This window comes from Anoplopoma fimbria, chromosome 2 (genome assembly GCF_027596085.1).
Source record: "Anoplopoma fimbria isolate UVic2021 breed Golden Eagle Sablefish chromosome 2, Afim_UVic_2022, whole genome shotgun sequence".
Lineage (NCBI taxonomy): Eukaryota > Metazoa > Chordata > Actinopteri > Perciformes > Anoplopomatidae > Anoplopoma > Anoplopoma fimbria.
In genome coordinates, this window is record NC_072450.1 from 2,673,919 (window position 1) to 2,687,253 (window position 13,335).

The 13,335-nt window shown below is 41.2% G+C and overlaps 1 protein-coding gene across 1 annotated transcript in view; it reads right to left on the minus strand.

Moving 5' to 3' along the window:
• Nucleotides 1-13,335, minus strand: part of LOC129108802 (C-myc promoter-binding protein-like) — a 77,867-nt gene that overhangs the window by 48,029 nt on the left and 16,503 nt on the right. The window contains 3 exon segments of the mRNA XM_054620726.1: nt 731-800; nt 4,162-4,408; nt 9,684-10,014. Of these exon segments, the coding sequence (XP_054476701.1) occupies nt 731-800; nt 4,162-4,408; nt 9,684-9,994 (628 nt within the window). The 5' untranslated portion in view covers nt 9,995-10,014.

The window sequence follows — 13,335 nt, forward strand, 5'->3', positions numbered from 1 at the left end:
TTCACTTCTGCAACAAGCTGTCCGATAGTCTGTAAATAAAGTCAAATGTTGAGCCGACTCATCCAAAGCCTGAGTGAGCAACAGATAGCGTCGCTCCATCCACAGTCTGCTGCATATTTCAAGATACGTACAACAAAACATCCGCCAGCCGGTCTGAGCGAGAGCCAAACACGCTGAGCCAACAGAGTTATCACAGCATCATCTGCTGCCAGCTGCTTTTGGCTCCAAACAGCCAAAATGGATTTAATGGGAAATAAGCCTCGTATTACCGTTAAGTATGCAGCACCCATTTAACCACTTTAAAAAAAAAGGGAGAAGAATATTGGCGTGCAGAGGCTTATCACGTCGCCGCTCAGATTCTGAGGCATCAACGCGCTTCAACTGGCCTGAGCGTGCAAACAGAGCTGCAGCAGAATGCAGCCGCTTTACTCTGCAGCAGGAAAACATCCTCTCTAGAGACGTTCTACCACGACACCACGACACACAGCTGCACCAAGCAGAGAAACGAGCTTTATGTTCCAAGCAATACAAATTTATCCCAAATTATTAACTGATTTATTTGTACAAACTCAAACAATCTAAGTGATTAGAAAAAGAACTGAGAACGGAGAGAAAGTACTAAAAACACCACACTGTTATCTGATAACTGGTGTCACTGGGAACAGGAGGCACACACACATCAGTACCTGGATCTGCGTGCACTGGTAGTTATGGGATAAGGAGGACTTACCTGCTTTGTAGGCTATCATGTTGGTTTTGGCCACAGACTTCTTGTAACACAAGTAGACCGAGGAGCCCCACTGAAAACAAGAGCACAACGGGTCAGCATGTTGTTCTTTATGAATGAAAGAATACACGCCAATCAAGAACATCCCAATAATCCCAACTGTCGTCCAGTTACTCCCTTTAAAAGTGGAAATTATAACCAGTTTAGATTAAACTATACATAAAACAACAATTGAGAAATGATAAACAAGTCAGTCTAATTTTTTTAAGTGACCTTTCTGGTGTTTTAGCCCATTTTCATTAACACCAGCTGACCTCCAATTTCTTTATGTTACAGAACAGCGCTCCCTAAATCCGTTAGTTAGTTAGTATTATTTCGTAACTTTGGATAAATCCGAGCTAACCTTTTCATAAACACAAAAGTCACAATATAACATTAACTAACTATCAGATGGAGGCAGCAGTAGACCAGCGACTACTGTGTTCTTTGAGGTAAAATTACAGTTTTTCTGAAGAGATCATAGATAACAGATTCAGTTTCCCGTCACAAAGGTCTGTTTGACATCTAGATAAAGAGGTGAAAATACTCTAAATATAGCGTTCACTTAAACTGATATTGATTCTTTTAGGTTTCTAAAATACGTCCACAGCAGAACATTGATTTGCTCCAGTTCTGGTTCTCCTGTCTGTTTCTACAAACTTCCATCTACTGTAGTAAAACACTGACTATGGAGGAGAACGTCATACAAATACAGTTCCTCAATATCAAAACAACTTTCAATTTAAGGCCACCAGGATTTAGATGTGCATGTGTTTGAAAAGCAGTGTCCATTCCATTGTCAAGCAAATTTTAAGTGAACTTTTGAAATGTTGCAAAAAAGAAATGTGAATCAGTCAAGATTCAATCAACTGGTTTGGAAAGAATAAACTGGGCTACAGCTTGGTTTGGTCAGAAGTTGGTACTCTAGGATACATTAGGCTGGAATTTGCCAGTAGAAGAAGTAGAGGTTTAGAACTGGAAACAAAACAAGTAGTCTTGGTCCTCTAACAATGTATGAGAGAAAAATAGAGAGAGTTCTTAATCGCTCTTGTCAGCTAGTATGGGACTTGAAGTCAAACATTGGCTCGTTATGGTCAGCAGAAACATCATTTCCATTCTATAATCCATTTAATGCATTAACTCTTGTTCGACAGAGACAAAAAAACCTTTTCCAATGAAAATATTCATCATGCAGATAAATGTGAATGGAAACGTGGCTAATGAGAGGTTAATTGTAAAGCTCTTTGTCCAATGGAAGAAAAGTGTAGTCTATTATCTTTCCTTATTTGGCCTCAATTAAAATGTGCCCATAAAGCCAGTCAGTGTCATTATTAATAAAGTTTATTTAGTCACCGTGAGGGGAGGGCGGTCTGCAATCAATCTTTAAAAACCTGCAGCTGGACGAGACGTGTCCACACGGAGCTGCTCTGGAATATTAAAATGATCCTCACAGCTCTTACATTAGTCAGATTGGAAAGTCAGTTAAGCTAAATCATCATTGTATTGCCAGAGACCTGACTTCTCCTGCACGCACCACAGGCCTGCAGATTTACACCAACTGTAAACAATTACTCTCAGCGTGCAGAGGTTTCAAGACGCATTCGCTCGACAAAAAGCCAAATGTACTCTTACAGCATCCTGGAGAAAAAGATGTATTTTTCTACAGCACAAACACTGGGTGAGGATTAAACCAAACATGAGAGCGAAGGCCATAAAACTCAAGGGACGTCCCTCAAAGAAACCAGACTAGAACAGTGTAAACACACGAGGCATTAAAAGACCTCCTGAGGCAACGTATGATGGTTTAAGATGGTTTAAGTGTCCTTAATTGGATGCACCAGCGACTGAAAAAACACAATTCATATGAAAAAAGCAGGTGAGAGGAAGGCTATTTCATATTTCTCTGCACCTTAAAACATTTCAGAGCAAAACACGACAACACAACTCCATCTTCAAGTCTCTTAGCTGGAGAAAGTATGGCAGCTTAATCTGTTGGTCGTACTCATCGAGGCTCAATGTCATCTTGTATTCATCAATTTAAGTCTCTCGTTTGAGGGAACGTGAGGCGTAGGTGTGGGAGTCGAGGATTCAGGACTAAATAACTCTGCAGAATTCAAAATTCATGTTAATACTTTGTTATGATCAAACACATAACAGGAGTTATTCTGTAATGTCAGTTCATGAAAGTTAACATTTTGGTCGCCTAATAAAATGTCTTATTCAGCGTTCGGTTGTTCTTAGCTCCACCCTCTTGTGTCACTTCTGGTTGCAGAAAACCAAGATGGCGACGGACAAACTGTCGAACTCAAGGCTCTGTAACAGCAGTCAACTAACCAATGGGTGACGTCATGGCAAAAATCATAAAAGTGGTGTTCATTCATGAAGATTATCTTGATGAACAAAACTTGGAAGTATCTTAAATTATTAGCAGATTATTATCTGCAATCATTTAAAATCCACAAAGGGAATCTCCTGGTTGGCCTTCAAAAATACGCCATCCCTGCTCTACTCTATAGACTGTATGTAGATTAATGCACGTTATGCAGAACCAGCTGTACGGCGTTAACAACGTGTGCTGAGTTGGAGAAGCAAAACGATTGTCGTGGGAATCAGTTGAGTGCAAATTAAACGGTGGAGCTGGAAGATCAGCAACGGAGAGTGTTTGTTCAGGGTTTATATTTTTGTGCTTAATACAGTAAGTAAAAAAATAAAATAAATAATAAAAAATAAATAAAAATAAAAAATAATTAAAAAATAAATAATAAATAAATAAATAAATAAATAAATAAATAAATAAATAAAATAAATAAAATAAATAAAATAAAAGTTTGGCTGCTTATCAGAAACTATGCAACAAAAATGTATTTTATTTTGTACGCTAATTTAAATTTCCTAACATAACATAACAGATGCTTTTCAGTTTAATAGTGTGACCTGTTGCCTTTGGGGAAAGTTTTTGTTCAGTGTTTGTACAGTGTAATAAACAAGGGCTTGAAACGTTCCATATTTTTATAACGGAAACAGTTACCCGAAATTGTCAGTTGGGAAGATGCTACCTAGGTCGCCAGCAGGAGGAGTCTGACTTTGAAACATGCACTATTTTCTGTTTTAAAATAAATGAAAAATAATATTTTGGGTTGAGTTTTTCAGGCTGCATCGAATCGTGACTTCTATGTTCCGTTACACCCTTAAAACAAAATGTCTGCACTGTTTGCTGTGCATGTAGAAATGTATCCCTTCACCTCTTCTACGGCACATTTCTTCCCAAATGACTATTGAATGTTTTTGCAAAATGGAGGCTCTCAAAAGAACAACTTGCTTTTTTAAAAGACACCAAAATTTGATGTCTACTGCTAAAAAAGAACACTGTGTTTTCATTGTGTTTTCTCTCTCACCATGCTGCTGTTGAGATTCTTCTCCACCTTGCAGAAGGTGTGCGGCGGCGTCTCCCCTTTGCTCGGGATGATGATGCAGATGTCGGTGACGGCCAGGGCGGAGTGGGGCTGGCTCTCGGGCGCCCGGCGGTAGGTGACGTAGATGCGCTGGGACGAGTTTCCGCTGATGTTGGCCGGCCGTCCGGAGGGCGTGGTCTGGATGAGCTGGCAGCCCTGCATCAGACGCTCCTTCCACTCGTACAGGACGCTGTGAGGAGGGACGGACAACACGGCGGTCAGCCAAACACAGCGCAGAGACAGCGGGAGGTTGTTAGTGTGATTACCGGGAAGAATTAATCAGCACTATTATGCAGCCATGAGCTCATTGGGACAAATAGGAGCGAACTGTTTAGGTCCAACATTAGCCTTTTATCCCAGTGTTCCGTGGCTGACAGAATGGAGCAGATTAAAGCTTAATGGCTGCTTTGCACCCCATAAAACTGCAACGAGGAATGAAAAAAAACACATCTGTGAGCTGATAAAGTGAACAGATGTCTCCCTTACTTAGAGCTCAGGGACACTCAATAACTTTGGCCTCACTCACAGGAGTCCACATAGCAGCAACAACAACTTATAAAAGATGTAGAAGTGATCTGAAGGGAAACTTACAGGTGATTTAAAACTGCAGATGCTCCTGATTCACTCACAATAAGTCTTCAGGAATCTTTTGTTTCTCTATAATTCATGGCGTGATCAGATCAAACGTGAAGCAACATTTCCTGCCAAATAAGGCAAATAATCAATCATGTCACGCGTAAGCCTATCAGCGTGGAGGGAAACAATATTTGTACAGAGACGGGATAAACTCTGTGAATACATTCAGGTGTATAAACCATAGGCTGTCTAAAGGACAAACAACCACGTTGCTGCTGTATTTATGCCTTGACTACGTTATTTTGAGTGATGACTGAGCAGCTTCAATGTTAGGAAAGCCTCGCACTGATCAATCCAAACTCAATTTAGTAAACAAGAGTTTTGCAGACGGAACTAACAAAGCATGAATTCAGACTTTTTAAAAATCGGTATCATTATGTAGATATGTCGTCATCCTTTTCATCCGTTTATTGCAGCAACATCTGTTTGTTTTGGGTTCAGACCGCTGTATTAAACAAGACATTGTGTTGTTTGCTGGATAAACTGAATACAGCTCAGTGAAATTCACCGAGCACCTCCAGACATGATGGGGTTTAGTTTTCTGACGTTTCTGGTGTTTCCACAACATGTTCAAAGCAGCAATAGTAATCATTTCGGCCATGGTTGATGAAACACTGTTATGTCGACATCTGGCATGAGACACTCAAATAAACATGAACTCACACAAGTAACACAAGGCGAAAATGTGCTTCGTGTTTGGTGTCAACACACCATCATGATCACCAGCTGGTAAAAGATTGACAGTTTCGTCAGTCTGGCAACAGGCAGTTTGTGAAATAGTCATGAAATGCAATCTATTGGTTCGATGTACAAGGACACACATTGTCAATTATTTTTCCTGTCACACAGAACGACTTCTTTTTTCGGGAGGACATTAAGTTACGAAACAAAATTTAGTTTCAGACAGGAAAACCTTAGTTAGGTTAAGGAAAAAACATCATAGTAAGCCTTAAAAAAGCTATGTATAGTTAGGTTTAAGGCAACAGAAAAACTATTTGACACTTTGACATTTGGTGTCAAACACCGGTCTCTGGGTTGAAAGTGCTGTGTTTGTTTGACACAACCATCTCCCCTCCCCCCATCATCAGTGGTCTTTGTCAATTTTGACAGTTGCGTAGTCACGTTGATGTGTTTAATTTGTGTTTACACCATGAAAAAAAGGATCCTAATTGACTTTACATACAAAGAAAAAGACAATTCTATTCCATGTACAGAAAATGAGCAGATGCATTTTGTGACTATCTCTGATGTGAACAGTAACACATAAACAGACGAAAACTACGACGACTAAGTGAGGAGCTCAGTGAGTCATTTGTTACACATTGTTTTTCTTTTCTAAGTGGGCTTTTGCTGTGGAAAGTAAGTGATGGACATAAATTGCAAAAGATGTTTATTCCTCTCTTTCCTCATTCCTCACTGTCCCCTTCTCATCTTTTAAATGGAGCATGCTTTGAAATTTAGTAAAGAACACAGTTGTCTTCAAAATTATAATATAAAAGATCATTGTGTTGATTTTGTTTTGATATAAAAATGTAAACATTTTAAAACCTTTATCTAACCTCCTGAGATGATGATGATCTCCTGAGATTAAGATTCTACCCTAAAACAGTTTTATCACCTATTAACATTGTTAATTAATTAATTGTATAAAATGTTGACCCTAACTAGTCTCATCCTGCAGTACATGCATGTAGGTTTTCTATTCACTGTCAGTTAAAACATACTGAACCAGTGCAGCGTTGTAATGAGGCACAAGAGGACCCTTCAGTGGACTCAGAGGTACAGAACAGCAGCAGTACATTTAAGCATCCATTCCATTATGTACTTATCCCCCATTACTGTTTCAAGTGGAACTCCACATGCATTTTGTGGCAAAGCTGAAATGAGAACAGAATTCTAAGTGGTCAATTTTATTTTTGTCTGTTTTTTTGTATTATTTCAGTACTCATCTGTTTGCATCTTTTTCTCCTGTTGAATCAGACATGTTTTTAGAGAAGCACAGCTTTACTGACCAGTCTCACATAATGTTTGATTTTCTTTAGATCAAATTTACACCCGTGTGCTGCATGATGGTTTAACGACAGACAGTAACGTCACGGCAACACAAACAACGGTTTGGAAGTTCTTCAGTGAGAGTGAAGAAGACATAAAGCTCGCAATTTGTAACAAATGTGAGTCCAAAATAAGCAGCAGAGCAGCTAACTGTTTCATTATGAACATACAATCGAATAAAAGGTAGAAACATGTTTGTGTATTCTGTCAACTACAGCTCTTAGATAGAAGAAAATCTGAATCAGCAGGTCTGACTCGACAATCAGAACAGTGCAGCTGACGTCCTTTCTTTATTGACAGAACCACCAATTCTGCAGAACTTAAAACAAGCCTTTGTGTTTGCTTGACTGCCTCTCAAAAAATGCTGAGTCGTGTGAAAATGTTTGTGCGGTTTTTACAATAAGATGTTAAATTACTTTTAAAATGCAACATTAAACTTCAGAGAAAAGAGCAGAGGTGCTACTTCACACAGATGATGTCACATATTGAGTGAGTGTGTCTCTTTGTTAAGGCCGTCAGCTGTTAAGTTTGGATGGATTACCAGTCTTAAAAACTTCCTGGATGAAACCTGGCGGCAAACCTCTGGTTCTGCCGAGGGAAGCCGATGCGAAAGTATCTTAAGAAATGCATTAACCGTCTGTATCTAAGAAGTCTGGTTGTATAGAAGTCTATGAGAAAATGACTCTACTTCTCTCTTGATTTATTCCCTCAGTAAACATTGTAAACATGAGTTTATGGTCTCAATCTCTAGTTTCAAGTCTTCTTCAATACAGCATGATGTTCATTTAGTAAATGATGCTCCATTTAGAGTCAAACAGACCATAAAGCAGGGGATGCTTTAGGGCGGGGCTACACACTGATTGACAGGTCGACACCAGAGACGTATACGGCGTCTCTACGTCACTCCTCCTCAGACCAAATATGGTCACTTCCTGTTCACTGGTTGCAAAAAACCAAGATGGCGACGACCAAAAGTCAAACTCAAGGCTTCAAAACGGCCGTCCACAAACCAATGGGTCCGCTTCTTATTTGCACTCTTTTGTTTTAAGCCCAGTTTTGTTTGCTAGATGGTTCTCTGTGCAGCTGTTTCAATATTATTTTTTTATTCATTTCTGAATGTTTATTTGTGAGGGACAGATACAGTATACATAGAGAAACTGAAAACATCTATCCAATGCAAGTATCAAAGTGTTAGAAGAGCTTTTATGAAACCAGGAGATAAAACAGTGAGGGGCAAAACGGTTCATCAGGAAACAGCCAGTCCCGAACTCGAGGCTTCAACATGCCGTCCACAAACCAATGGGTGACATCACGATGACTACGGCCACTTCTATACAGACTATGGTTGAAACCCGGACATGACACTGCTCCTCATATTCCATTCTAGTCCTCAGAGTTTAAAAAAGCCACATTGGTATCAACATAACAACTCGTCACAGATAATACTAATTATTCCCTCTGCAGCCGGAGCACCGACTCACTATCACATGGAACAATATGTAAACGTGGATGTAAATGGTTGCTGTCTGCAGACACACATGCTCACACACCTCAGCTCCCCATTAGTCCTCTAGGTGTCTGGTGAGTGCAGCCCCTCTGGGCTGTCAGCACATAATGCTGCTGATAGTGTCGGAGCAGCGTTTCTGTGTCAGCCTCTGATAAGCACCGCTCTCTGTGGAGTCAGAGTTCCGTAGGAGCCTCCTTAGCGTTGTCACCGTCTGGCAGTGTGTGAGAACGAGAGGCCTGAGCAAACACTACTGAATTCAACCGCGGCTCAAAAGATGCTGCGGAGGAGAATTCCGGTAACGGCGCTTTGCATCATATTCTGCAAAATCACAACGGGAGAATGACGGACAGAAAGTGGCTGCTGTTGAATCTGCTGCACAGAAGGGAGAGTAGAGCACTTAAGCTGTTCAGGACCGACACAATAAATGGAACGTTTTTTTAGACATAAAATGTGCTCCTCACTCACAACAGCAAGGAGCAGCCGGGCCGAGTTATAGAAACAAGAGAGCAGCAGCTGATCTTTACCGGAAATAATGGAAACAGCAACATGTGGTGAAACATAAACAACACGGTCTAATGTATGTGTTGGGTAAAATGATATACCATCATCATTGTTAGAAAAATATCCTGATTAAAAACATAGTTTATGGTCGTAATGTTGAATCCTTACGCCAGAAAATGACGCAATTTCACTGATCAGTTCACTGATGAAGGCTCTATTTACATGTCTAGGGATTAATACAAAGTAGGACTGTTCTTTTTTGGATGCTTTAGAAACAGGAGGTCTTGAAAATCTACATTTGAGTAAATATATTTTGCAGCAAAACCTTAGTTTCTTTATAATGCATTTAATAATTGACCTGTGTCTTTACAGGGCTTGTATAAAGGCAATAAAGTAGTCCATGAACATGAAAAATGATTTTACAGATAGTTATAATCCCTCCTCTGCATAGTGGAGGTTGGTTTATGGCTTTTTGCCATTTTTTCTTTGATTCTTCACAGTTCATTTTGTTTGTTCGCACTCTGGCGCTTCGGAGAATAAACGCCTCCGTTCATGCTCGGAGCTTGCGCGCCGTCTGCAGAGGCTCTCACTACGGCGCCAAGCGGGAGTATAAACAAAGCTCAAGCGTGTTAACTGGATGCTGAACATCTTACCTGCTAAACATCAGCATGCTAGCATAATCAATGATAGCATAATAGCATCTATCTCAGAGCCCCACTGTGCCTCAATAAAGCCCCACAGTGTGGCCGTAGACTCCTTTTGTACTTACCCCAGGTCAGTGAGTGGCGGCTTGTCTCGACCTCGCCTGTAGCACAGGAAGATCTGGGGCGCCATGAGGCCGCCGTTGTTGAGATCGGCCGAGTGGCCGCTGGGCGTCTCCTCCACGCAGGTGAACCCCGGCGGCGCCTCCTCGCCCATGGAGCGGATCAGCACCGCCACATCGGTGATGGGCGCCTTGGGCTTGGCGGTCTTGTGGCAGACGTCGTCAAAGTGGATCTCCTGGTCCAGCGGCGTGGACGGGTCCGTCAGACCGGCCACCACAAAGTAGTCGGCTACACGAGGGCCTTTGTCCTCCATCATCTCCCATCCCCACCGGCTGCCTGCACCGTCACAAAAGGGAAGGAGGAAGAGAGACAAAGAGAGGGAGAGAGAGACAGAGAGAGGGAGGGGAGATTGATTTCCGTTGTGGTAGCAGGTACAGATGGTTCTAGCGTCCTTGCTAAGGCAGTAAAATAAAATCTGACAGTCATAAATCTTACTGAGGAGAGGCCAGCAGAAGGGCAAATGAAAAGAGACGGCGTGACATGAGGAGGAGAGGGCAGACGTTTTCAGCTTAGGCAGATTGAGAGCTGACGCTCTTTGAACAGATTGACTTTAAGTTGATCAGCTAGAAGTTAGAGCTCTGGAAACTTCTCGTTTCTAAGATGCATCGCGATCAGCATCAAAGCAGAGACAAAACATACTCAGGAGATTTGTTTATTTTCAACTCCGTATGAATCTTTACTGCATTTCGTAGTCATCGTGATGACACCCATTGGTTTATAGTTTACAGTTCGAGTTTGACGATTTGGCTGTCGCGATATTGGTTTTTGCAACCTGTAGACTGAAGTGACCATATTTGGACTATGGAGGAGTGACTAAGGGGCGCTGGTAGCAAACTGTCAATCAAAAGGTAGCCCCGCCCTAAAGCATCCCCTGCTTTATGGTCTGTTTGACTCTAAATGGAGCATCATTTACTAAATGAACATCATGCTGTATTGAAGAAGACTTGAAACTAGAGATTGAGACCATAAACTCATGTTTACAATGTTTACTGAGGGAATAAATCAAGAGAGAAGTAGAGTCATTTTCTCATAGACTTCTATACAACCAGAGGAGTCGCCCCCTGGTGGACAGGAGAGAGAATGCAGCTTTAAGACATGAAGCATTGACTTTACTTTTCAGAAACAAACTCCTGCCACTAACTCGTTGCTCATTTATTAATGTTTGGCCTGAAAAAACATTCATGCAAAATCAAACCGTGGTGTTGTTTATCCTCTTGGGTGACACAGTGACTTTAAATAAGTGAGAGTAGAAGAGCTGTGTGTAAGGGAAGGTCTGCTAGCCGCTAGGCAACTTCCTGCAGTGTAAAACGCCACAGGCACTCATGCATCGCCCGTCTCAGAGCTGCTATGTGAACTCCTTATAGTTGGAGATAATAACACTTGTAATGCCCTCAAGGAGGATTTGTGTTTTTCTTTTGTAATGTTTATGTACTGAGGTGACTCACACTGTGCTGCTTGTATTATGTGATGAAAAAGTAGCCAAGTGCAGTAAATTTGAAAATTGAGGATGTGATACGTTTAGATGCATCGAGAATCGTTGTGTTTTCAAATAGTTGAAAGTTGAAGTGAAGATTCACACCCTCAACTAAAAGCGTCCTGGTTCGAGGACGTCTCTCTGAACAGGACAGAAGATTTGAATTTCTCCAGTTCCAAACACTGAAACAGCACAGTTAAAGCTCGGCTGGCTACACAGACCTGAGTGTGCATTTTAAAAAGGGAGCATTGAGGTGTTTCTTCACACTTGACAGTCTGCCCTAATTACAGACCGGCGTCCACATAAAATCCTGCTGATTAGAAGCCTTGTGATACCATGGAGCCTATTAAGCAGGGTGATGACGCCAAACAGTTGTTTCCTTAATCTGTCCTAAGGAGGGCATGTCCTCTACAGCTACACTCTCTGAAGAAGCTGAAAGATCGGAGGGTAAACAAGTTAGCACTACAGGATCACCCCAGATGGACATTATGCTTTTTTCCCCTCAATAAACTCCACACATAATCTAAGTTAAATTAAGTTAAGACAACAACACTACTTAGTTAGGTTAAGGAAAAACATCATGGTTGGTCTTACAGTAATTATGTTCAGGCAACAATACCAACAATTGGTTTAGATAACAAAACCACGAACATTTATGTTTAGGTAACAAAACCACGAACATTTATGTTTAGGCAACAAAACCACGAACATTTATGTTTAGACAACAAAACCACAAACAGTTAGGTTTAGGCAACAAAACCAACAGTTTGGTTTAGGCAACAAAACCACCAACAGTTAGGTTTAGGCAACAAAACCACCAACAGTTAGGTTTAGGCAACAAAACCACCAACAGTTAGGTTTAGGCAACAAAACCACCAACAGTTAGGTTTAGGCAACAAAACCAACAGTTTGGTTTAGGCAACAAAACCACCAACAATTATGTTTAGGTAACAAAACCACCAACAGTTAGGTTCAGGCAACAAAACCACAAACAGTTAGGTTTAGACAACAAAACCACCAACAATTATGTTTAGGCAACAAAACCACCAACAGTTAGGTTCAGGCAACAAAACCAAACAGTTGTGTTTAGGCAACAAAACCACCAACAATTATGTTTAGGTAACAAAACCACCAACAGTTAGGTTTAGGCAACAAAACCACCAACAGTTAGGTTCAGGCAACAAAACAAAAGTTAGGTTCCAAAACCAACAGTTAGGTTCAGGCAACAAAACCACGAACAGTTATGTTTAGGCAACAAAACCACCACCAACAAAACCACCAACATTTGGTTTAGGCAACAAAACCACCAACAGTTTGGTTTAGGCAACAAAACCAACAGTTTGGTTTAGGCAACAAAACCACCAACAGTTAGGTTCAGGCAACAAAACCACCAACAGTTTGGTTTAGGCAACAAAACCAACAGTTTGGTTTAGGCAACAAAACCAACAGTTAGGTTTAGGAAAAATGTCACCAACTGTTTGGAAAACCACTACCATAAAACCACAATGCGGTCTAGAAACCAGGTCTTCTGGTTAAAAGTCCTGTTTGATGGACCCGTCCACATCCCCTCCTGCCCACCAAAAAGTCGTCTTTTTGGGTATTATAGTAGAGTACATCACCTGCTCTGACTGTTGCTTGGTCACTTGAATGCGTTGACTTTCCATTGTGACATGAGCTGCACAGCTGGGATCATTTCAGTTCCTCAGTTGAATCTCCAAACAGCAGGAGTGCTTTTTCTGATTCAGAAACTCGGGGAGACTCAACAAACACTTTCCCCCAACCCTTTGAGGAGGACCGGAGAATCTTTAAAAGTTCACTGCTGCTTTGATCCAGCTCTGAAATTGACCAATGATTGTTTGCCGAGTCATGATCACAGTCAGTCTGGACCACTGAGGTCACAGTCTGAGACAAAACCACTGAAACAATTGGAGCCAAAGTGAGAATAAAGTTAATGTCGTGAGGAGAAACTTTGGGATATCTATAAAGAGCAGCTGCCGGAAGGTTTGCCAAAATGTTGTGATGGTGCTGCTGCCTTCGTTTAAAATAGGGACTTTTTTGACTCCTTGATGTGACTTTTAGGGGCTTTTGGTAGGGCGGTCCCCTATACCATTTTCTGGACAGCC